This window comes from Phyllostomus hastatus, unplaced genomic scaffold (genome assembly GCF_019186645.2).
Source record: "Phyllostomus hastatus isolate PE091 unplaced genomic scaffold, TTU_PhHast_1.1 phas_scaffold_93, whole genome shotgun sequence".
Classification (NCBI taxonomy): Eukaryota; Metazoa; Chordata; class Mammalia; order Chiroptera; family Phyllostomidae; genus Phyllostomus; species Phyllostomus hastatus.
In genome coordinates, this window is record NW_025334042.1 from 45,855,976 (window position 1) to 45,880,777 (window position 24,802).

The following is a 24,802-nucleotide window of genomic DNA, read 5'->3' on the forward strand; positions in this document are numbered from 1 at the left end:
GGCTTCTGAAGCTGCTGCCCAGGCCTCCCAGGAAGGCACCATGGCCTCCCCTTCTGGGGCTTCTGGGGCTTCGAGTGCTTCTGGACCTCTCCTCAGCACCCATGTCATTCCCCATTTGGTATTTTCTCAAAGAAGCTGGATGCCTTCTGTTTTTGTTTGATAGACGGACTAGATCTTCTGGTATAGTACTGAGTGGAAACAAGCCATGGTTTCTGATCTTTGGGTGAAAGCATTAATTTCATTTCTCATCGAGCATGATCTTAGCTGAAGCGTTCCGTAAGAGACCTTTTATCAGGTTGCGGAAGTTCCCTTCTATGACTAGTTCTTCATAACTTTTACCATGACTGAGTATTGGATTTTGTCCAATGCTTTTTCTTTATCTATTGAGACAATCATGTAGTTGTTTTTTATTTTATGAACATAGAATTGAATTAATTGGCTTTCGGTGTTAAACCAATCTTGTATTCCTGAGATAAACCCCACTTGGTATGGTGTAGAGTCCTTTTTAGATGTACTAGGTTCAGTTCAGTAATACTCGGATTTTTATGTCTTTGTTCATGAGAGATATCGGTCTCTAGTTTATCTTTCTTGTGATTTTTCTGGCTTTGGTACCCGTGTTTTACTGGTTGAGAAGTGTTGTCTCTTCTATTATCTGGGAAAGTGTGTGATGGGTTGATACTATTTCTCCTGTAAATACCTGTTAGACGTCATCAATGAAGTCATCTGGGCATGGAGATTTCTTTATGGGAAGATTTTAAATTATTATTTCCTTAGTTGCTCTAGGTCTTCAGATTTTTATTTCTTCTTGAGTCGATTTGGTAATTTGTTTCTAAGATTCATCTAAGTTGTATGTTCTGTTGACATTAAGTTGTTCATGGCATCTCTTTATCATCCTTTTAATTTCTGTAGGGTCAACAGTGATACCCCTCTGTTTATTAATAAATTTATTTACAAGTTTCCCAATTTGTGTCTTTTCTCTTTTTTTTTCTTGGCCTGTCTAGCTAAAGATTTGTCAAGTTTGTGGATCTCGTCATAGAACCCACATTTAAATTTATCGATTTTTTTCTCTATTGTTTTTCTTTTGTATTTCATGGATTCCTACCCTGATATTTTTATTTTCTTTTTTATGCTTGCTCTGGATTTAGTTTGCTATTCTTTTTCTAGGTCAAAGCTTAGATTATTCTTACGAGATCTATCTTCTTTCTAAAACAGGCGTTTAGGGGTAAATTTATGGAATGTTCCCTAAGCAGTCCTTTGGTGGCATTCCATAAACTTTTTCCTCATAAGCATTTGTATGTTGTATTTTTTTACCTCAAAATATTTAAAAAATGTTCTTGTGATTTCTTCTTTGACTCATTGCTTATTTAGAAAACATTAAGGAAGTATTTAGAATTTAGAAAATTCTCATTTGTGGAACTCTCAAATTCTTTGTGTAATTAATTTCTCAATGCATTCCACTGTTATTGGGGAATGTACTTTCTGTAACCTCAGTCTTTTAAATTAGTACTTTTTCTGTGACTTAGCATGTTGTCTTTTCTAGAGAAAGTTTCGTGTATAATTGGAAGAATGTGTATTCTCTTATTGTTGGATGGAGTCTTCCATAGATGCTAGGTTAAAGTGGTTGATAATGTTCAAATTTCCAGTTCTTTAATGATTTCTGGCTTCTTGTTCTGTCTTTTAATGAGAATAGGATGTTGAGTTCTTAGATTGTTATTTTTGAATTGTCCATTTCTTCGGTTCTGTCAGAGATTGCTTCGTTTTGTGCCCTGGTTTTTATATGCATGTGTGTTTATAATTCTATTCTCCTGATGATTTGACCCTTTGTCCTAAAATATGCTTCTTTTCCTCAAGTAATATTTTTTTCTTGAAGTGTGTTTTGTATTATAGAACCACTCCATCTCTCTTTTGGTTACTTTTGGCTGTACCCTTTTACTTTAAACAAATTTGTATCTTTGAATATAAAGTGTGTCTCCTATAGACAACGTAGTTGAATCTTACTAACAAGCTTTATCTTTTATAAGCAGTTGACTCTTGAAAAACATGGGTTTGAACTGTGCAGGTCCACTTAATACCTGGATTTTTTTCTTTTCAATAAATATACAATTGGCCATCAGTGTTCCCTGGGTTTCGCATCCAACTGCAGCTCAGAAACAGTGTTTTTGATCATGGTTGCTGGGAATCTAAAGATGCGGAGAGTAGACTGTACGCATTGTTCTGTGCCATTTTTTAAAGGGACGTTAGCACCTGCGGATTTTGGTATCTAGGTCATCCTGGAATACCAAGGGACAACTGTAGTTAAGTTTTAGAGGAGTCAAAAGTTATATGTGCATTTCAAGTGCTCTGGGCTCCATGTTTCTAATCCCCATGTTGTTCAAGGGTCAACTTTGTACATATATTAAGGTGTTCAACCTTTTGCCTTTTGATTGGATAGTTAATCCATTCACATTTAATGTTACTAATGATATGATTAGGTTAACATCTGACATTTTGAGATTTGTTTCTTAGATATCTGTCTTTTTATTCCTCTGGTTCTTCTTTTCTGCCTTTCCTTTGTATTGAGTATTATTTTCCTTTGTTGATTTTCTTTAAACTATTTTTGGGATTAAAAAATTTGAGTGATTATTCTAGAGATTGAAGTATGGATTTTGTCAAAATCTGCTTAATGGGAGTACTAAATTAATACCTGTAAAGTATAGAAATTTTAACTCTAGTATACTTTCATTTCTTCTTCCCCTCTTTGTGCTATTATTGTCCTGTATATTATTATGCTTCTATTATGACCAGCACAATATTATAATTATTGCTTTATACAATCTTATGTGTTTTTAAAAGGGTTAAAAAGGAGAAAACATTAGAGTCTTTTATTAACTTACATATTTGCTGTTTCTGGTACTTTGAGTTTTCATGAGGGTTTGAGCTATTTAGTGTCATTTTTCTTGGTCCAGTGTAGTTCTTTGTGCTTTCAAATATTTTATTTTTAAAATAAATCTCTTTTCCTATTTCTTTTTGATCTTTAAAAATTCTTCCTTAGGGGTGTAATGTGCAACAGCAGATGTACATTAGCAGATATAAGAAAGTTGTAAAGAAAGTTAATCCTGAGTTCTCATGATAAACAGAAAATGTTTTTCTTTTCTTTGAATTGTATCTTTATGAGACGGTCGGTGGCTGTTAGTTGTGATATTTATTTACAATATGTTGGTCTCCGTAGTAGAGATCTATTTTTTAACTCCTGTTATTGTTGAGGCATACTACTGACAAACTGAGCTTTGATCTTGCCTGCCACTGTTGTTCTCAGTGCCCATGACCAATTCCTCCTCGCAGTAACTTGCATTCCAGGGGCCAACCAAGTGGCAGGCCTGCTTGATAATCCCCATCAGAGAGAAGAAAGGTGAACACCATGTACAGCTATTTCCACTTCAAGGAACAAGTCACCATTGACTAGACAAACCAGTAAATGACCAAAGAATATGACAAGAACCTGTGCTAGCCTTTTCAGCTCTGCTTTTTGTTCAGCTCTGTTAATTATATTATTTTATTTAAGAAATGAAGTTTTACTGAGCAGTTCCTGAGTATCTAATAAATAAATCTACCTAATTTGTACACATACTGATGTGTGAGATCCTGGGGAATATAAATAAGCCTGAGTCTGGTATTTACTTCATTGTAATAAGTTAATCGATTTTAAGAACTTTTTATTGATTTAAATACTACCACATGAAATTTCACTTGTAAAATGTTACTCTTCTATCAGAAATACTAAAATATTAAAAACATATATCCTAAAATTGAGGAGTCATTTATGAAATCTTTATTAAATACCAAGCATAATGCTAAATGCTTTTAAAGATGGTATTATCATATAATCTTCACAGTAAATCAGTGAGTTTAGATTATTATCCCTTTACAGAGGAGGAAAGCAAAGCTTGCAGAAATGATATAAGTAGTAAGGGTCGGGAACAGTTGAACCTAGCTCTGTTTGATTTCTTATCAATGTATAAATGCTTTCAATCAGTATATGAAATGAGTGTATTTTGTAGGGAGGGAGTTTGTTTTTCCTATTTGTTTAGTCTCTTCTGTTGAGTTCACTAGAGTGAATTTTAACCTTTTACTTAACATACAAAGGACATAGGCTTTTTCTCCCCCAAATTTTTCATAGATTTGATTATGTAATTTACAGTTTTAAAAAATGGTTAAAAGAAATGCTGAGTAGTTTTTTTTATTCTTTATTTTTCAGTTGTGTTACTTTTTTTTCTTGGCAGCTTCTCAGAACTCTCTGTGTCTTACCATAAGTAATTTTGGAAGACTTTAGTGTGGAATATGCAGGCCTGTTTAAATTTGGCCTTAAGCTATGATATCACTCATGTAAATGCCATGATCACTTTAATGAACTTAGTAAAAAGCGGAAGAAACCACTTCAGAAATAGACATCGTGACAATTCTTTTTGGGAAGTGAGAGAGATGAGTAATTTGTTAGGGAAGAGAAAATTAGAAAACTGAGAGGAGAAAATTGTGGTGATGTGGGCTGGCAGAGTAGGTATGAGGTTCTAAAATAGAAAGTTCGTTTATTAAACTAGTCATGCTAATCTTGTATTCAGTTTTTAAAAATTTGCCCCAAATGTGAAAAACTTTAGGCTAGGACCATTTCATGTGCAATAACAGATGCTAATTCTGCTTAGGTAAAAATTATTTTATTGCACTCAATTTATTTAACTGGTAGTCAGTCTCCTTCAGGGACCTAAAATTGGATTGTCTTCCCTAAAATACATGATATTCTTTATTTCTCTTCAGTTGCTTATATTTTCCCTCCCTACCTTCTTCCCTTTTTTCTTACCCCCTTGGGCAATTTATGAAAATATTATATTTGATATTGTGAAAATGTCAGAGCATTTATTTTCTTGAATATTATTTTGGCTCAAAACATTTTTTTGTTCATCATTCAAGAGTATTTACTGCCCTAGCCCATGTGGCTCAGTTGGCTGGAACATTGTCCCATAGACCAAAAGGTTGTGGGTTTGATTCTCGTTCAGAGCACATACCCAGTTGCGAGTTTGATCCCAGGTTGGGACGTGTATGAGAGGCAGCTAATCAATGTTTCTCTCTCACATTGATATTTTTCTTCCTCTCTCTCTTTCCCTTTTTTTCTAAAAGGAATGAAAAAGAAATGTCCTAAGGTAAGGATTAAAAAAAAGGAATATTTACTAATTGCATAACTCTCCATGACACTCTGCAAAGCTCTGTGCCTTTAATACTAATCAGGCTGTTCACCTTTTCTTTCACACAGTAGAGATTGCTTGGGACATTTTTTGGTGTGCTTTGCCTGATGAACACATTCTGCCAGTGGCAGGACTTCTTTTTTGCTACATGACTTGTGGGTGTTAAACCATATAGCAGAAGGCCCGCTGAGATGATCTTTCACTGGAGCTAGACTGGGGTTTGCAGAGAAAGCTCTGCCAGAATGCCTTTTTAGCCTCATGTGTTTGATTTTACTGTTTCAGTTATCAAAGCCATAAGAAATAATGGAAGAAACGAGCCTAGATTCTTTGTTCTTCCACATCAAGAAGGGAAAAAACCTATTGCTGATTTAAAACTACTTCCCAGTGCCAACTATAAACTGTAGGATTTTTTTTTTCTGCCTGCCTTTCTCTTTCTAATGAGATGAATTATGTGGAAGGATGGAAGATGTGAGTCCAGAGATGGGAATGGGCAGCAGTGCTAATCCTTGGGTCTTCTCTGTCTCTGTTAATTTCTAATGAACCTGAGGGCTGCTACCAATTTGGAGACTACTCTGAAATACTTGGTTTGGGGTATTTGGACACCATGACAATATATTTGAATTTACTATGTGACTTATTTTTCACAGGTGTATTTGACCATAAGATATGTGTTACTCAGGATTTGTATGTGTTAATGTGGATTACAAGACCATTTAACGAAGAGATAAAGTTTTGATAAAAGAGTAAAATTTAGAAACGTTTTGAGTTTTTCTCTTTGTGTTAATAGGCAGGCAGTGGTTAAAGGTTCCCTTCCACATCCTTTTGCCTTGACGTTATTTGAGGACACATTGTACTGGACTGACTGGAATACACACTCCATTTTGGCTTGCAACAAGTACACTGGCGAGGGTCTGCGTGAAATCCATTCTAACATCTTCTCTCCCATGGATATACATGCCTTCAGCCAACAGAGGCAGCCAAATGGTAAGTGATCTTGATTTTTAAATTCCAAGTTGGAATAGCTTTGTAGAACTGTGATGTCTGGCATTCTTGAGAGGCAGGAGGAGGGAGGGCATATCCAAAGGTAGCAGGGAGGAATTAAAAAATAGGGAGAACGTCAAAATACAATGCAGGTTAAACAACAGTTTAAACCATTTGTAACTATAGATCACCTCAGCTCCTTGTTTGGGTTTAGAGTTATGGAGGTAGAAAAGAAGGAAATAAAATAAGAAATTGAGATAGCTTATACACAAATGTATTTCTTGTTCATATTATGTCTCTTATGTGTGTTTGATGTTTCATATGAATATGTTTAAAAACAGATTTTTCTTGAATGGTTAATCTGTCTGATTAGTACCTCAAATTGCTGAATAAAATACCTACTTAAACTTTTCTGTTCACACCCCATCTCCTTTTTTTTTTAGTTTTGCTTTAGTTTTTTGGTCAACTTTTACAATGACTTATTAACTTACAAAGGGGAATAGAATTATGTTTAAAGGAATTTGAGAATGTTAAGTGCTTGGCACTTGTGTGTAAATAAATGTTTGGCATGTGTCTGATTGTATTCCATAGCTAGAAATGAAGGGTTTTTGGATTATACATTGCTTTGTATTAGTTTAGGTGACATAGTCAAATATTGAATTTGTTGTATTGGACTCTTGTGATTATGAGTCCATAAACATGTTTTTAAATGTATGTGTTACTCTTTTGTAAAGAAAAAAAGTTCAGTCATTTGTATGAATTTTTTATTCTCATGGTTAGCCCTTAGGAAAGAATTTTCCTGGTTTCTTTTTGTTTTTAATGGCACTTTTAATCCTTTATGCTTTACTAATTTGAGGATTTGCAATTATCTGTTATTACTTTCTTTTATCTTTCATATTGTGTTGGTCTATCTTAACATTGATTTCTTTCTATGAATATTATTTAAATCTATTTCTTTTAATAGTTTCTACAAATTTGCTAATTAATCTCTGCTCTTAGTTTTCCATTCTTTAATCCATATGCTTATTTTTTCCATGGTAATCTTTCCGAAGTATGATTTCTTGACATTGGAATTACTTTTCTTGGCTTTCAGTGCCCTGTGCCAGTCTGTTCCCATTCTCTGTTCATTCAACTTTAGTTCTTATTAGTTAACAGAAATTGTAATCTCCAGTGGGACAGTTTATCTTATTTCTGCCAGTGTATGGCCTCCAAGCTCTTATTCATGTGATTTCACACTTGAAATGTCCTGTTACCTATCTTTCCTGTCCTTCAAGGTTCCTGTCATGTCCTACATCTTCCATGAAGCTTTTTTTGTTTTTTAATCCCTAGTGATTTATTTCCCATTTGACTCTATACTTGTTTACATAATCTGTTAGGTGCAAGATAGGATTCAGTTTTGTTTTATCATTTGTTAATTTTGGTATACTGACTAGATGGTAAGCTCTTTGAGGGCAGGGACATCCTGCTTTATTTCTTGTGTATTCTTGGATTCTGAACACTAGGTAAATTTTACAGATTAATTCCCTTCCTTGCAGATGGTGTAGTAGTGAAGCACCTGGATGACATTTGGTAATAATTTGGTTTATCACAGTTGTTCATGTTATGGTTGTTAACCTTTGTGTACGAAGATCATCTGTAATCATTGGTATTAATCAGTGTGATTTATATTTGACAGCTACCAATCCATGTGGAATTGATAATGGTGGTTGTTCCCACTTGTGTTTGATGTCTCCAGTCAAGCCTTTTTATCAGTGTGCCTGCCCAACTGGAGTCAAACTCCTAGAGGATGGAAGAACTTGCAAAGATGGTAAGAACATGGTCTTCAAGAAGGAAAAATTTTAAATAGCAATTAGGATTATGATTTATTTTATTTCTTGATAACATGCTCTATAGGTCATAGTGCTTTGGGAGACTTGTTACTTAAGGTTCATAATTGGTTATATAACAGGAGCGTTTTGTGTGTTTTGGCCTCTTGAAAACTATTTTGAAAATTTTAGTATTTTTAATATGCTATTTTTGAAAAGAATTAGGTTCTATTTCTTTCCTCTGTCAATTTTCTTAGTCATTTATATCACAATTGAATCCTAAGTAAATGAATATTCTGTAAGGAATATATTTTTAACAGTAGATGTAGATAGCACTTGTACATAAAGAACCTTTGAGCAAGGAAAAGGTGTTCATTAAACTTTTAACTATAGAGACTATCATGAGGTTGAGAATATTTTCTGAAAATAATTGAACAATTTTTTAATTGCCTTTTAATGACAGAGAAGTGCTTTCAGAAGAAGAAAAAATTTTCATACTCTACTGTTTAAAGCAACCTCTCTCTATACTTAGCAACTACACTGCCTCTTCTTACTTTGTTAAGTCTTTGTGGCAGCGATATTCAGCTGTTGTGTCATGGCATGGTGTTGTGCTGTAAGAATTTAAAAATGCAGTACCTGACTGTTTAGTCAGGGACAATGACCTTTTCTCTCTTAGATGATCAAATTGAAAAATGACAACAGCCAACATAACAATAGCCATCTGGTGTGAATGAATCAAAACTATACCTATTTTATTGTCAGATCGGGAAAATATTTTTAATATGATGCAGAATTTTAGTAATTAGTTTATGTGTGCCATGAGTTGGAAAAGGTCGAGAATTGCTGCTCTGAAGACAGGGTATGTTTGAGAAGTACACTGACTAGGGCATTTCAGGGGGCTTCTGGTTTGGGAGAACACCAGTTCTTTCTTTTTCCTCTTTTTCCTCTTAATGAGAATGTTGTTCTTTATTCTTACCCCTGTGGATCACCATCTGGCTCTCTAGCCACCAGCAAGACCTGGTAAGAAAATTGATATATTTAGCAGTGGCTTCTTTATCTAACTCTGAAAAGCAGAAGCCTTTATTTCAGAGTTGGTTAGAGAGTTCCTGGAAAGGGGGTCAGGCAGTCGGAGAGATGGAACTGAGCTGGTGTGCAGGATATTTGTCATGACTTGGCGTTGATAAATTATCCTCATAGCTAAAGGTGAAGCTGGCCGACTCTTGTCAGACGGTTTCCATGGCAAACAATAATTTGGTTTCCATTTAAAACAAAAGGTTTTTGTAGTGTTCCTTTTTTTGTTTAAAAATATGTAGACTGGCTTTAAAACAGGGCTTTTTTTGTTTGTTTGTGTTTTTAGCAGTAGTGGTCTATCTACTCTCTCACAGCATGCAAATGCAATTCAGATATATATTTGACATGTAATAGCCTTAAGTTAACTAGTCTATTTTGATACCTTGCTCAAATTAACAACTTCACTTTCTGTGACTTACTTGTTGGAAAGTTTTGGGCTGGCTCCTTTTGGTAGTTACAGCAGAGGCAGTGAATTTTATGGTTGGTGCTTGCTATGGCATTTAGGGCTATATTTTCTCCAAGACAATTCACTTACAGTTAATTCTAGATGCAGAAAACTGATGTTGAGAACTTTACTCTTCCCAGTGTTTTTCAACTATAATTCCAGATTTATAATCAAAGTTTAATGCCAGTATTTTCCTTTGGATTAATTTCTTTAGTTGGGAATCTTTTTTCACTTCTTCAGATGTCAATTTTCTTACTATCTTTTATTAGCTTTTATAGTTAGGTAACTTTTTGCTAGTTATTTACTTAAACATTACAAACCAAAACAAAAAAATATTGAGCTTAATATTCTCAGTCTTAGCTAGGTTTTTATTGAATACTAATTTGAGTTTTAAATATTTCATAAATCTGATTTAAAACTCAGTGAAATAAAATTTTGAAATTATTTTCTAATGAAAATAATTATTAGCTAATATTTATTGGGTACTTTTATGTTCAGTACATTCCTGAGTCCTTGCAGCAATCCTGTGAGATAGGAAGAAACTAGGCTTAGGGAGATTAGGCGTTTTGCCTAAATTTGTATAGCTACTCGAATTCATTTCTGGTAGATCTACAACTTACTTTTAACCACTGTGTTAACATTTACCTGATTTCCCTCTCTCTGCTGCTGCATTTCCTTCTCCATAGCCTCCTTTGGTATAATTCTCTGCAAGACATTATCTTTGTCTGAACAGCTTGGCTGAAATATAATTATATACCATAAAATCCAGCCATTTCAGATGTACAAGTCAATGAGTTTTAGTAAATTTACAGATTTGTGCAACCATCACAATCCAATTTCAGAATATCTTCATCAGTCACAAAAGATCCTTGCCTTAGATTTCCTCAGCTTTTTAAAAACATACTTCTTGAACACTAGACCTGTATTTTGTCTCCTTCCTCCTTTAATATTCAGCTGCTTAGTGTTTTGGTCATTACTTGTTGTTTATTATACCATTAAGTAGCTGTTTTATTTCTAGTGGCTATATAATGAATGAAATGAGAGAAGAAATCAAAACTTGATTTGGGGAGCTCAGGTATTGAAGAGCTTCACCTCATAGTCAAGCTCTTCCTATTGCACCACATTACTGTCCGTTTTCACCTTAAATAGATCCTAGTGTCCTTTTATACTCATTTTACTTTTCAATTCCTGAAGAAGTTCTGCATTCTTTTTAGAGTGGCTAAATTTTGCCTGTGGGTTTCAATTCTTTTTTCCCCCCATTTATTCCACCTTGTTCTAGGTGCTACTGAATTACTGCTTTTAGCCCGAAGGACAGACTTGAGACGCATTTCTTTGGATACACCAGACTTCACAGACATTGTTTTACAGTTAGAAGATATCCGCCATGCCATTGCTATCGATTATGATCCTGTGGAAGGCTATATCTACTGGACTGATGATGAAGTGAGGGCCATACGCCGCTCATTCATCGATGGAACTGGCAGTCAGTTTGTGGTCACCGCTCAGATTGCGCATCCTGATGGTATTGCTGTTGACTGGGTTGCCCGAAATCTTTATTGGACAGACACTGGCACTGATCGGATAGAAGTGACAAGGCTCAATGGGACCATGAGGAAGATCTTGATTTCAGAGGACTTAGAGGAACCCCGGGCTATTGTGTTAGATCCCATGGTTGGGTAAGAAGCTCCACTAATAGAAAATTTTGCCTGGTGTTTCTGTTTTCTACAGGTCCCTAAATATATTGACAGAAAACAATATGAATTATATATGATTTCCAATAAATAGCTCTTTAGTGGCTTTCCATTTTTAGAATATAGTGATTGTAATAGAGTCTCAAGTTAAAGAATTGCTAGTTTTTTCCTTGGATTTTTTGAAAATTTTTTTCTTTCTAAATTAAGTTCATGCTTGCTGACTTTGGGTGTTGGCTGCAAATTTTGCTGAGGTTGCATCATGACCAGGAAAAATGAGGAAAGAAATTGTTTTCAGAACTCTTTCTTCCCCTAGAAGACTTAATTTCATTTCATTTGCAGTACTCCTAGAATGATATGGAAAAAAAACCTTACATTATATATTTTAAATATACAAATGAATCTATTTTCAAAACTTGTCTGGCCATGCCATGCAGCTGGACTTCCAGTCATTTTTTTTTTTTCCTTTGCCATAACACCCTGGCCACAGTTAAGGGAAACAAAGATTTTTATATACTCAGCAATGTTATTTGTTAACTATGAGATTCATTCTGTGGGCGAACATAATGGCAAATCATTACACTTTGTTGTATATCAGTGCCTTAGAGCCACTTAAACTCCCAGGAGCCTGAAGAATCACTTAGCATTACAGGGAGAATTAGTTATTTTGGAATTCAGTTTGTAATCTGACTGTTAACCTTTTTGTGTCAGAAATGACAAATGAGCAAGAAAAAGAGAGGGTTGTTCACACAAAGAAACACAAAATATTTTGAAAAAACATGACTAAAAATGGAATCTCATTATTGGAAGGCATTTTTATTATCAAATCTAGAAAAATGTTTAGTCTGAAAATTTCCTATAAGCTTATATGCTATTAAAAGTGTCTTAAACATACTCTTAGTATATTTAAGTGCTGTGTTTTTATTCCTTTGTATGATATTAATTGGTAATACCAGTGTGATATGAGGGTTGGACCTCACCTTTATTTAGGACACTAAAAGCTACACTTTATTATCCGTTTTTAGCTCATTTTCTTTATACTTCTATAGGTACATGTATTGGACTGACTGGGGAGAAATCCCGAAAATTGAGCGAGCAGCTCTGGATGGTTCTGACCGAGTAGTGTTGGTTAACACTTCTCTTGGGTGGCCCAATGGTTTAGCCTTGGATTATGATGAAGGCAAAATATACTGGGGAGATGCCAAAACAGACAAAATTGAGGTTTGTTTTTTGCTTTTTAATTTTAAAACCAGTCTTATAATGGTTTTAAGTTGATAGTAATTTGATGCAAATATTCTTGCCTCTTGTCTGGGGTTCTAGAGGTTCTTTCACAGAAATGTTACTCAACCTTCAGGATTCTAACAATTATGTATTTTCTTGCACATAACTCTAGGATATCTGAATTACACTTGCAATGAGAAGTGGGTATTCATTTTGTTTTAGTCTTAAAAGCTTATGTGAATGATTTTCTCCAGTATGGGTAAAAGCTACTATCTCAATTTCCTAGGGGCAGTTTCTGCTCAAATCAAATATTATATAAGATCTATTCTGGAAAAGCTGGTAGTCGTGTCAGGAAAACAAAGCCCATGAGTGTATAGCTTTTTTGTTGTTTCTGGTGTTGGGGGCAAATGGTGGAATATATAAGTATTGAGGTGGTTACATGCAAACAGGTTTTAAATTGATTAGAGCTGTTTGAGGAGAGAGAGTAATTAACCAGAGTTTGGGAAAAAATATTTATCAAATGGTAGAGTTAAGTTGTGGCAGTCAGAATAGAATTATGGTGGAAACAACCAGTGGTGAATATTTTATCACAGTGTTTGGTAAGTGGTGTATGTCTTTGATATTGAGCATGAAGTCTAAATTTCACAACTTTGAATTAAGCTGTGCTAGAGACTGTAGACCTCATATTTAAAACAGAATTTCAAATACATTATTCCTATGGTGGATGCATGACTTTTATATAAGGAACGACTTTGAATGTCTTTTCAAAGCCAGAGCAGATATCTCCTAGTACATAGGTAATTTGGGATCTAGAGCAATTGTTTCAGAAAGGTATTCTTAGGAGTTCCAGGGACTCTGAAGGAATAATGAATTAAAGGGCCTTGCTTTCAGAATGGAAACTTGAAATAGAAAAAAAACCATCAGTATTCCCACCAGGCTCAAATACTGAAAACTGCACCGTTCATTCTTGCAGCTGGTTTCCATTAATAAAAATTTTGCATAGACTTGATTGTATAAATTTTCTCCCTGTTGTTAGTGTTTTACTGCCTCCTCCTCTCCCCTTTAAACCCAAGTTAGTGTTTGAATCTTTAACAGCTGGAGCTCAGTGCTAATGAGACAAAGGTTATGGGTTCACTTTTCAGACAGGCTATTAGCTTCACTTGGGTTGGCTTGAATACAAATTGCCCACCCATTCTCAACCAGTTCACAAATGTGTATTGTTGATCAGCTGTGGATTATCCATGAATGTATAGGTGTTACTTCTCTTAGAAAAACAGTTTAAAGCTTATGTGTCCAAGAAGAATGTCTGTACATAAGGGAAGAGAATGTAATTCATAGTAGGCAAGAGTACATGATTTCTTATTTTGTAGGGCTTTTTTTAAATTACATGGTCTAAAAAATGGTCTTACGTTATTTTAGCTTAGTGTGACTGATTAGATTGTAAATAAAATGTTTCTTACTTGGAATTTCTCAAGTTTTATTTTTCCAATTTCAGGTCACTTTTATTTTTTTAAAGATTTTATTTATTTATTTTTAGAGAGGAGGGGAGGGAGGGAAAAAGAGAGGGAAACATCAATGTGTATTTGCCTCTCGTGTGCTCCCATCTGGGGACCTGGCCCACAACCCTGGCACATGCCCTGACTGGGAATCGAACCAGCGACCCTTTGGTTATCAGGCTGGGATTCAGTCCACTGAGCCACACCAGCCAGGGCATATTTTTTTTAAGATTTTGTTTATTTATTTTTAGAAAGAGAGGGGAAGGGAGGAAAAAGAGAAGGAGAGAAAAACATCAACAGGAGAAAGAAATATTGGTCTCTTGCCTTTTGTAGGCACCCTGACTGGGGATCCAACCCGCAACCTGGGTATGTGCCCTGAATGGAAATTGAGCTTGTGACCTTTCTCTTTGGGGGATGATGCCCAACTAAATGAGCCACACTAGTGGCTCAGGTCACTTTTAGCACTTTAGATATAGAAGTTTATTCAAAATCACAAGTAGTTCCGGAGGGACTCATATAGAGAAATGAGAATTTATGGAGGTTCTGAGTAATAGTGTTTAAGAGTAAAAATGAATACATGTTACATAATAATACATAAATAATATTGATGATTAAACACGATTTATTTTCTTAGTTTGCTGTGAGTCCACTAGATCTTAAAATTAGTATTCCTTCTGGTTTGTTCTGTCTTCCTGTGCTATACATGTGTACACAGTGGTGTCATTTACTCCCTCACTTCTTTGCTTCTTCCCTGAGTGTGGTACCTGCATTTTTAAACCTGCCTTTCAGATCTGTTGCTCTTCCTCCAGGTTTTCAGGGAACACAGCTGCTGATGTTCTTTGTTCTCTTTTTGGTAGATTATTTGCAGTTAATGGTACATCTGCTTCCACCAAATTATGCACACATACTTCCCCTTATTTTTTTCCCCTGGAGATTCTGGTGAAATTTCTGTAATTGAGCATCAGTGCTTTTGTCATTTTCTTTTCACAGACACAACTAGGAAATAAAGAGAGCTGGTATTCTTATTTCGGTCCTTGATTTATGATGACGTGTAAAATAGCTGATATATGGTAAACTAAGGAAAGAGCACAGCTCTCCAGAGAAAAACTGTTCGTTTCCCTTTCTGAGACTAGTGGTGATTATAGGAGCAACTGCCACCACAGGCTTTTTGTCTTGCTTTACTTAGTAGTAGGTAGGTTATAGTGAACTTGAAAACTTCTGGGTGATACATAATTTTAAAAATGCTTCTATTTCCAAGATTATTTGCTAGACTTTTGTTATGTAGCAGCTGATCCTAGGTACTGATCTGGCCCTAGTCTAGGTCACATGCTCTCTTCTAGTCCCATCCTTTTAAGAAAGCTTCCCAACTTTTGTCATGTCCAAGAATGAAAGCTGCTTTTTTCCTGGGACTGTAAGAAAATATCTAAGTATGGATTAAATAACCCTGTTCTTTTCTGGAAAACTTAGAGCACAGGTGGCAAACACAAGACCCACAGGCTGTATCCGGCCCTCCACCTTGTTTTATCCGGCCGGCACCTTGTGCTCTGAGCTCTCGCTTAACTGTTAAGGAGTAGATACATTTACACAGTCCTAAAATTACATTCAGCCTTTTGGGGGCAACTGCGAGGCTGATGTGGCCCCAGGTGAAAATAAGTTTGATACCCGACTTAGAGTTTACTTGGGATCAAACTGCCGTATATGTGTTTATAGTACATTTGGGGAGAAAATACAATTATTTGGTAAATATGTATAGTAGTGTAAGGCATAGTAAATTCTTGTGTTTTGAGTGGATCTTATGGGAGAAGCTCAGAATGTTCATTTGCTATGTGCCCCCTCAGTGGAGATTCCTTAGTTTTGGTTCAAGGTTTATATCCACCATCTGCAGAGAGAGGTGAAACACAAGGAATTGCTAATGATGTCAGAGTTTTTAAGATAGTCATAATATTGACCCATGCTTTAATATAAGAATGCACCTTTGAGGTTATGTCTGATTTCCTTACTTGTCAGCTGATAGTGACCACTTTTCTGTAGGTGTCAGTTAAAAGGTACATGCTGGTGCTTGTTTTTGTTGTTTCTTCATTATGCTGTTATCATTTAATCACCTTTTATGAACAAGCTCCTGGTTTACTTGTCTGCACTGGACTCTCCCAGCCCCTGCCCCACCCAAATGTTAATATAGTATTCTGGGGCTTTCTGATAATAAATACTAAAGCATTAGCAGAAAGTATCATTTCTATTTTCTGACATGGGGAGCATCAAATAAGCCTTTATTTCTGCTGTATAAGACCTTGCAGTAGACAGAAACACATTGTGTCTTAACAACATTCTCATTTTTCTTGGTCAGGTTTCACTGCCAAAAACATCTGTTGCACTTGAGTGCCTGCAATACTGCTTACCAACAGCAAAGACATATCATTGATAATTTATAAGTTTAAAGCATTTTCTTGCCATTATATAAAGAATGTACTGTTTGCTTGTATTTTTTCAGGATGCTTTTCTCATTACATCCCAATTTAACTGATTGGCAAAATTAATGCACTTTGAATTACTGGTTTTATTGAAAATAATACTATTATAACTAAATTTTTCTTACAGTTTGTTTTCTTATTACGTACTTTTTATTTCATTTCTTCCCTTTTGTTTCTGAGGTTTTGCTGTCAAATTCAGCAACACCTAGTAGTTATAGGTAAAAGAGATTTTTCTTGTCTACCTTAACGGCATGTAGATTTGTTTTGAGTCTCTTTTATTATAAATTTCCATTCTTTAGAGAATACAGTGTCCATAGTAGTTTTGTTCAAATCTAATTATACTTGGCAGAGCTTTGTTGGGAAACAGAAATGGAGATTATTAGAACCTTGAGTACCAAGAAATTTTGAATAAAGAGGGTATTATTGTGTAGGATCTGTGCTGAAAACTTGGCATTTGGTGAATGTTCTATTTCATATTCTAAGGCTGAAATTGCAGGGCTACATTTTCCTCCCATGACAACTTCCTCTATTTTATCAATACCCTAATAAGGAAATTTGTTTCCCAAGTATTCATATTTCTTTTTAAAGTAATTTCTTTGTCTGGCATCTTCAGCCTGCGTATTGTGAAAGTCTGTTAAGGCACACAAGGACCCATTTATGATGATTTTTCTGTTGTCTGTTTCTAAGATTACTTCCTTGTTAAGAATTTATAATAATACAATCATCTGTTGAGATAAAGCTTGTCTGATAACAGGTACTACCAAGTGCTTTCTTTTGAATCTTTGCTAATTTATAACATTCAGTGTTCCTTAAAATAGATTATAGTATACTTTCAGTTTTAGATACTCAAGTCAATGAACTTAAATTCCTGAAACATTACCCATTCTTACTACTTTACCACACTATGTGTATGTATGGATGGGTGTAAATACAGGGTCTGATGCAAATAATGCCCCCTTTATTACAAAGTCTTTTATTAAAAAATCATAAGCATGTAATTCTGTAATATAATCACACTTAAGCACACCATATGACATCTTAAATGAACTGTTCAAATTAAATCTATAAATTATTATACCCATATTATTACCCTACCAACCACACTCAAGCAGGCCTTACTTCTGCTGGACCCTGTTTATATTTTTCCCCACATCTTCTTGACATATAATAACAGAAGAATGATATTGATAAACTCCCATCATAAGATTGATTCCTCAGTTCAACAGAATACCTGGATTTTGGGCCGATATTCATTGAGTGATAAACATGGTGCTGCCCCGTTGTATCACCTTGCATCTGTTGGGGTGTATCTTATACTATATTTTTTTAAACTCCTATTTGAAAATTACCTATTCATGTATAACTCTAGCAACATTATTTAAGTTATCATCTACAGTAACCAAAGTAGTTCATCATCCAATTAGATGTTGTCTTATTATCCATTTGACTTGGGCTCTAAAAAAAATGATTGCATGTTTATAATGCAAGGAGAGAACCATCCTTGATGATAAGAGTAATCATGCTTTCCTGAACTGCCACAGCAAACCCCAGAGCCTCACCAATGAAGATGCTTTGCCTCACTTAGGAGTTAGTATGGTTTTATCTATGTAAATTAGAATAATCTGATGCGCATTGGTACTTAGCAAGCATTTTTAGTGACCAAGTTTGAACTTGTATTTGGATATTTTTAAAATGTTATGCTTTTATACTTTTTCTTCTCATGTTTTAGTATAAAACCGTGTGTGCGGGTATTTTTAGTTTCAGTCTGAAATGTTTAAAGCTGTTGTTTGAAGCTTGCCAAACTTGTAAATGCTTTTTTATTAATGGAGTCCATGTAAAACATTATTTTTCAGGAGGTTATGTCTGTATAGGTGGGAAACTATTATACTTTTAAAGGGGTTGTAGAGATTTCATTTTGTTTTTAGAGGGGTTGTAGAGATTTCATTGTTGTTTTTAGAAGCTTTGGAAAGGGTTAGCAGTCAGATAATGACAAGGACCACAGTTTTGGGATTTCCTGGTAAGGAATTTGTAACACATTGAGCAGTTAACAGTGACAGGCAATTTAACTCTTTGTTTCAATTTAAAATTACCACCGGCTATTTAAAGAACCTGTGTAATAGTCATTCCTGTAGTTATCTGTAATGAACAAAGGATTCTCTGTCAATTTTTTCCATTTTAGATATAGTTTACAATTTAAAAATTAAGACCTTCTAGTAATCTTAATTTTAGCATGCAGGTCCTGTCATTTTGTTGTTGAACTCTACTACATTTTCATTTATTGTACTATAATTTGTTGGGGGTTTCTTTTGTTGGAGTTGATCTGAAATAACTAAATCTCAGAGAAGGATTAGTATTCTTTTTATTGTAGTGAAATTTTCAATAGGCTGGTGTTTGTTTAATATTTCATTTATAATTTTGAGCTTCTGAAATCTGCCAAGACTTTGTAAGTAGGAATGAAATTAGAGGCTTTATGGAATTAATAGAGCCCCTATTTAACATTTTTTTGTTTTTGCTGTTCATTTATTTTTTATTTTGGATTAACAAATGACTTGGCTTTTATATTTGGTTGAGAATTGTAATACTACTTTTGTGTTTTAGTTAACAGTTATTCTTCAAATATGTCAAAAACTCTTCTGTGCTGTGATAGATTTTATTAGTCTCCAGACCAGTAAGTAAACAGTGTTTTATAGGTTTCCAAAGTGTTGTCTTTGAATAAAATAAAGCTGTTTTCAAATCTTATAAAACTAGCTATGGTTTCTAGATAGCATCATATACTCACACAAACATTTTTTCTTTCTAGCCATGTTTCTCTTCCTAAAATTCAGCAGTTTCTCTTCCTAAAAAAGCACTAAAAAAGCTTAGTGCTTTTTGCTTAGTTATCATCTTTTTTTAAAATAGAAAGCTATCTTTTTTCCTCTTTCTTTTTTTTTTTAAGATTTTATTTATTTATTTTTAGAGAGGGGAGGGAGGAAGAGAGAGAGGAACATCAATGTGCAGTTGCTGGGGGCTGTGGCCTGCAACCCAGGCATGTGCCCTGACTGGGAAGCGAACCTGTGACACTTTGGTTCGCAGGCCGTGCTCAATCCACCAAGCTACACCAGCCAGGAGTTATCTTTTGTTTGCCCAAAGTCATGGAACTTTCTATCTAGAAAGCAGTGAATGGAATTGAAGTTTCCTGATTCCTAATACAGTACTTATTGTGCTGTGCTCTGCTGCCTCTTTTTTTGTACTTACTCATTTTGAAATAATTTCAGACTTACAGAAAACTTGCAAGAATAATCTTTCACCCAGCTTCATTTTACATACTCATGAAACAATTATCAACATCAGGAAATTAACACTGATACCATTTCCATGATGTATTCCTACTATATGTATTAACTGGAATTCTCCTATAAGAAGAGCTATCCCCTTACCTCTGTTTACTCAAATTTCAGTGTGGACTTGTGGACGATTATTTTATTCTATAAGTTATATCCATTATTATCATCATATTGTTGTAAAAATTGTCCCAGAATTGTCATTAAAAGCACCCTCAAGTTGACTCCTGCATCTTTTTCACATGCTTTCTGCTTTATTTTTTTTAAATTGTGGTAAAAACACATAACATAAAACATACCCCCTTAACCATTTTTAAGTGTACAGTACAGTAGTGTTAATTATATGCCCATTGTTGTGTAACAAGATCTCTAGAACTTTCTTCTCTTGTAAAACTAAAACTGTGCCTCTTGAAGAACTCCTTCTCCTCCCCACCCCCAAACTGGCAGCCGCCATTTTACTTTCTATTGCTAAGAGTTTGACTACTTTAGGTACTTCATATAACTGGAATCATGCAGTCACTTTCTGTGACTGGCTTATTTCACTCAGCCTAATGTCCTCATGGTTCATCTATGTTGTAGCATATGACAGGATTCCCATCTTTTTAAAGGTGGAATAATACTCCATTTTATATACCACATTTTCTTTAACTATTCATCAGTGTGTGGGCATTTACGTTGGTTTCACCTCCTGGTTATTGTGAATAATGCTACAGTGAACATGGGTGTGCAAATAACTCTTGAGAACCTTTTTGCACTTCTTTTGGAAGTATACCCAGTAGCGGGTATATTTCCCGCTACAGGATCATGGTAGTTCTATTTTTAATTTTTCAAGAAGCTTCTGTCATTTTTAAAGAAGTTTCTGAAACAGCAGTATATTGCAGCTTTATCTTATTTCCTTTGCCTCAGCCTTGGAATCAGCTGTTGGTCCAAGGAGCCATGGTTCTTTTCATGAAGGAGTAGTATTTAAAAACCAATATCTGGGCATAAGGCATGCTCATTGGTACTGGAGTAATTTACCTTTTAGTACTGAGGTGTTACAATTTATTTTTTTTCCTACTCAGAGGGCAGATAGGATTTATTTTAGCTATACTTGAAAAGAATGAGAGAAAGCCCTTAGTTTTCCCTTGTTAACGTGCTCATGTTTTCCCGTAGGAAAGTGGGGCTCTCAGAAATGTCTTGAGAAGCAATTCAGTAGAATTGACTAAGGTGGTGTTGCTGTTTATTTTAATGATGCCTTCTGAAAATAATCTGTTCTCAATTTTATAGTTTTCCTGAGTAAGTCAGGTTTTAGAAAACTTTGGTCACAATAGCAGTTCTTAGTTCTTTCTGTAAAAGGACATAGTAACTGTAAATGCTTAATATTCTAAGCATGTTCTTAAAAAAAATTAAACCTACTGCAACTATGATACTTTTCCTTCATATTAAAAATCACTCATCTCTTTACTTAGTCATAATATATCAGGAACTGCGTTAAAAAGTTTTAGATGCATCACTGTAGTGGCCCTTACTGCTCCCTGAAACAAGTGCATGCCATCTCTTTACTTCCCTTCCTGGGTCTAAACATTTCTCTTCACTTGTCACCCCCGTGAGATTCTGCATGACTGAAATGTTATTTTTATGGATATATATTCTGTTTCTAAGTGCCTTTCTGTGAAATTTTATTTTATGTCCTGTGAAGTCTGTCAGTCAGCCCCCAAGGATATTTGTTTGTATCTCTCCTATACTTCCAATTCACTACTAGTTTTAGATGTTGCCTGGAACATTAGAAGAAGAATGGTTCCTTATGAGCGTAATTTGGTTTCCCTTTTGGAGCTGCATAGCATTCCCACTCCAGTTTGTTTTATGAGGGGTGCCTGGTTGTCCTGTTGTCATCTATTTCTTGAACATGTCTAGTCAAGTAAAGTTGCATAGCAGCAGTTTTGGTTGTAGACTGGCTGCATTCCAAGATTTCATGGGTAATCCTGTCTTGACATTTAATGAACTGATGAAACTGCTCCAAAAACCGGATGTGATGTTTACAGAAGGTTTGCTCTTACCTCCTCTCTGTGGAGATAATGTTCTGGTTAACCCACATCTGTTTCCTCTTGTAGCCCACATTCTCAGTGTGGTTTGGGGATATTTGAGAATGCCTCAGAATGTTAAATCTATACCGCAATGTGGTTGAAGCAGCTGAAACCACTGGAGACTCTGGTTCAAATTTGTAGGAAGATTTTAGAGGTGACAGAAGCCTAATTTCAGTTCAACTAATTAAACCACTCTGAGGTAATACAGTGAAGCACACCCTCAAGAATCACCAGAAGATTTAAGTAGTGTTGACTCAGCTATTAAAGTATAAGGCGCATCAGTCTTTTGGAATCATCTAAAATGGTCCACTTGTTTTGGGTTCAGAAGATACAAGCAAACTCTCCCCCGGGGGTTGTTGTTTTAAACATACGGGGCTTAAAATCCTATTTACAAACCTAGAAACCTGTCCAAAACTGTTCATAGTTGGGTATGAGAAATGCAGTAGTGATTTTCTTTGAGACAGAGCAGCATGTACTTGTTTCACTATATTGCTTCTGCCTAATGGAAAGCGGTCGTATGGTTGGTAGAGGAGGATATTTAGGGGAAAAGCTAATTTTCTAACAAAAGTGTGAACTTGGCACAAATAATGAAAGAAAAGTTTCAGAAAGTAAGCATTGGACTCACGTAGGAAAATACATAGTTCTTCACATGTAAAGCTCTCACAATCAGATTTTATTTAAGCTGTTGATCCCTTAATCTCTTCAGAGGATTCTTATCATTGCTTCCTGCAGATTAAGGGCAAAAATAATAACATTTATTAATAACAGCTCTCCCCACCCCCACCCCTTTCCCAACCCTTCTTCCCTTGGACTTGTTCTTTATCTTTGCTCCATTCATTTTTTTTTTTAATTAGGGAAACTTCACAGATATAGTAAAACAGAGTAAAGATTCTCATGAACCACCCACCTTCAACTGTTGTCAGTGCATGGTCAGTCTAGATGGTCTGAAAGGGAGAACTAAGGAGATGACAGATAAGGATCCTCTTATTAATATCATAGTTTTGAGGTTTTAATACCTCTGTTTTAATACTTCTGTTTTGAGGTACCCTAAGAGCAATGAATGAATCAGGCCTTTGTTCTTAGAAATCTCAGCTAGTGCTTTGAAATGCAAATTTGCAAAAAGATATAAAGAGGTGGAGTTTTAGTAATATTTTCATCAGAAATTGTTTTTTGAAGTAATTTTTACCCATATTAGAATTAAGTGTAGTGTAGCTGAGGAGAAAGGAAAGACCAAATTAAAGACATTTGTTTGTGGGTCTACTAAGCCTGATGGACCTGTGACAACCCTGAAAGTGGCAGGTGTAAGAGGGGACAGAGATCTTATCTAAACAGGAGTAAGTTAATTTTATTGTAAGCAGTATAGTCACCACCATGAAATTCTAATTCTGTGTAGTCGTTATGGTAGCCAATAGTCACATACATCGATGGAACAGGTAGAATGTGGTTATTCTGAATTGAGATGCTTGAAGTGCAAAATACATACTAAGACATAGTATGAAAAAAAATCTCATGAATAATATTAAAATAAAAATGTATATTGGTCAGGCTGGTGTGGCTCACTGGACTGAGTGCTAGCCTGCAAATCAAAGGGTCACTGGTTTGATTCTCAGGTCAGGGAACATGCCTGGGTTGCGGGCCAAGTCCCCAGGAGGGGGCACACGAGAGGCAACCACACATTGATGTTTCTCTCCCTCCTTTCTCCTCTTTCTAAAAAAAAATAAATAAAATATTTTAAAGTAGATATATTAAAATAAAAATATTTTTGCTATATTGGATTTGATATTTGATTTCATTAAATATATCAATTTATTAGGTAAAATTAATTTTATCTTTTTCTTTTAACTATTTTTTTTTTCTTTTTAGAGAGGGAAGGGAGGGAGATAGAGAGACAGAGAGAAACATCAATGTGCAGTTGCTGGGGCTCATGGCCTGCAACCCAGGCACATACCCTGGCTGGGAATCGAACCTGCAACACTTTGGTTCTCAGCCCGCGCTCAATCCACTGAGCTTCGCCAGTTCTTTTAATTTTTTAAAGAAACTCACAAAACTCACCTTTGTGGCTGGTATTATATTTCTCTTGGACAGCACTGTTCTAGACTCGACTCTGTTGTAAAACCTACAGCAGACGAGACTAGGAAGATGTGGAATTAAGGGAAAAAATGCGCTTACAAAAGTAAATTTAAAAAATCTTTAGTACATCTTAATTACATTAATTTGAAATAGATGTGATATATCTAGCTTTAGTGTGGGTTTTATTTATGCCCCACCCCTATCCAGTCCCCCCCAAAAGACTTTTATATTTCACTCTTAAAGTGAGAGAACAGGAATAGCTGGAAGGTCCTGGTGCCCAAGTAGGTAAAGCTACAGAATCCTTAGTTGTGACTCCTAGAGAACCCTGTTTAAGTTCCTGGCCATTGTGCTATTCTAAAGATCTTAAGATCGGCATTACCATTTTCTTTCTCCAGATGTTGCTAAAAACCTTACTATGTTCTTTGTTCTTTTTTTTTTTCCCCAGAGACCCTTGCTTGCACTTAGTACAGCTTTAACACTGATCCAAACCCTAGTTTTGTCCAGGGACTGAGTTGAAGATCAGCCAAGTGTTTCTGATCTACAGTCATTTATGTGTAGTTCTGAAATTAAAAAAAAAAACCTCTAGAAACCAAAAATAATTTTTGTTACTTCGGTTGGTGGTGATGCTGCCCTGAAGCAATGTAAGAGCATTTGTAGTCATTATTTGTCTCCCTTTGTAGAAATAATTATATGCGGGCAGTGAAGTGCTGCCCTGGACCCGGGTGGAGGTGACATGCTGTGAGCATTTTGTTAACCTTTCTAAATATATTTTTTAAAATCTACATTCTGAAATACAGCTGGCCCTGAGACTTAGATAAGAGATTTTGGACTTACCATCATCTCACAGGTAATTTTGTGGGAATTACTATAATTCTGTATTTAAGATGTTAATTTCTAGTGCACACGATCTGAACATGGAGACAGAGGTAAATGAGGTCTTCCTGGAAAACAGCCTTGTTAT

General features: G+C 35.3%; 1 protein-coding gene across 1 annotated transcript in view; it reads left to right on the forward strand.

The window, feature by feature from the left end:
- LRP6 (LDL receptor related protein 6) overlaps nucleotides 1-24,802 on the forward strand; it is a 139,527-nt gene that overhangs the window by 65,350 nt on the left and 49,375 nt on the right. Inside the window, exons 4-7 of the mRNA XM_045829020.1 lie at nucleotides 6,001-6,197; nucleotides 7,870-8,001; nucleotides 10,795-11,191; nucleotides 12,253-12,424. Coding sequence (XP_045684976.1) covers nucleotides 6,001-6,197; nucleotides 7,870-8,001; nucleotides 10,795-11,191; nucleotides 12,253-12,424 — 898 coding nt within the window. The remainder of the gene's footprint in view (nucleotides 1-6,000; nucleotides 6,198-7,869; nucleotides 8,002-10,794; nucleotides 11,192-12,252; nucleotides 12,425-24,802) is intronic.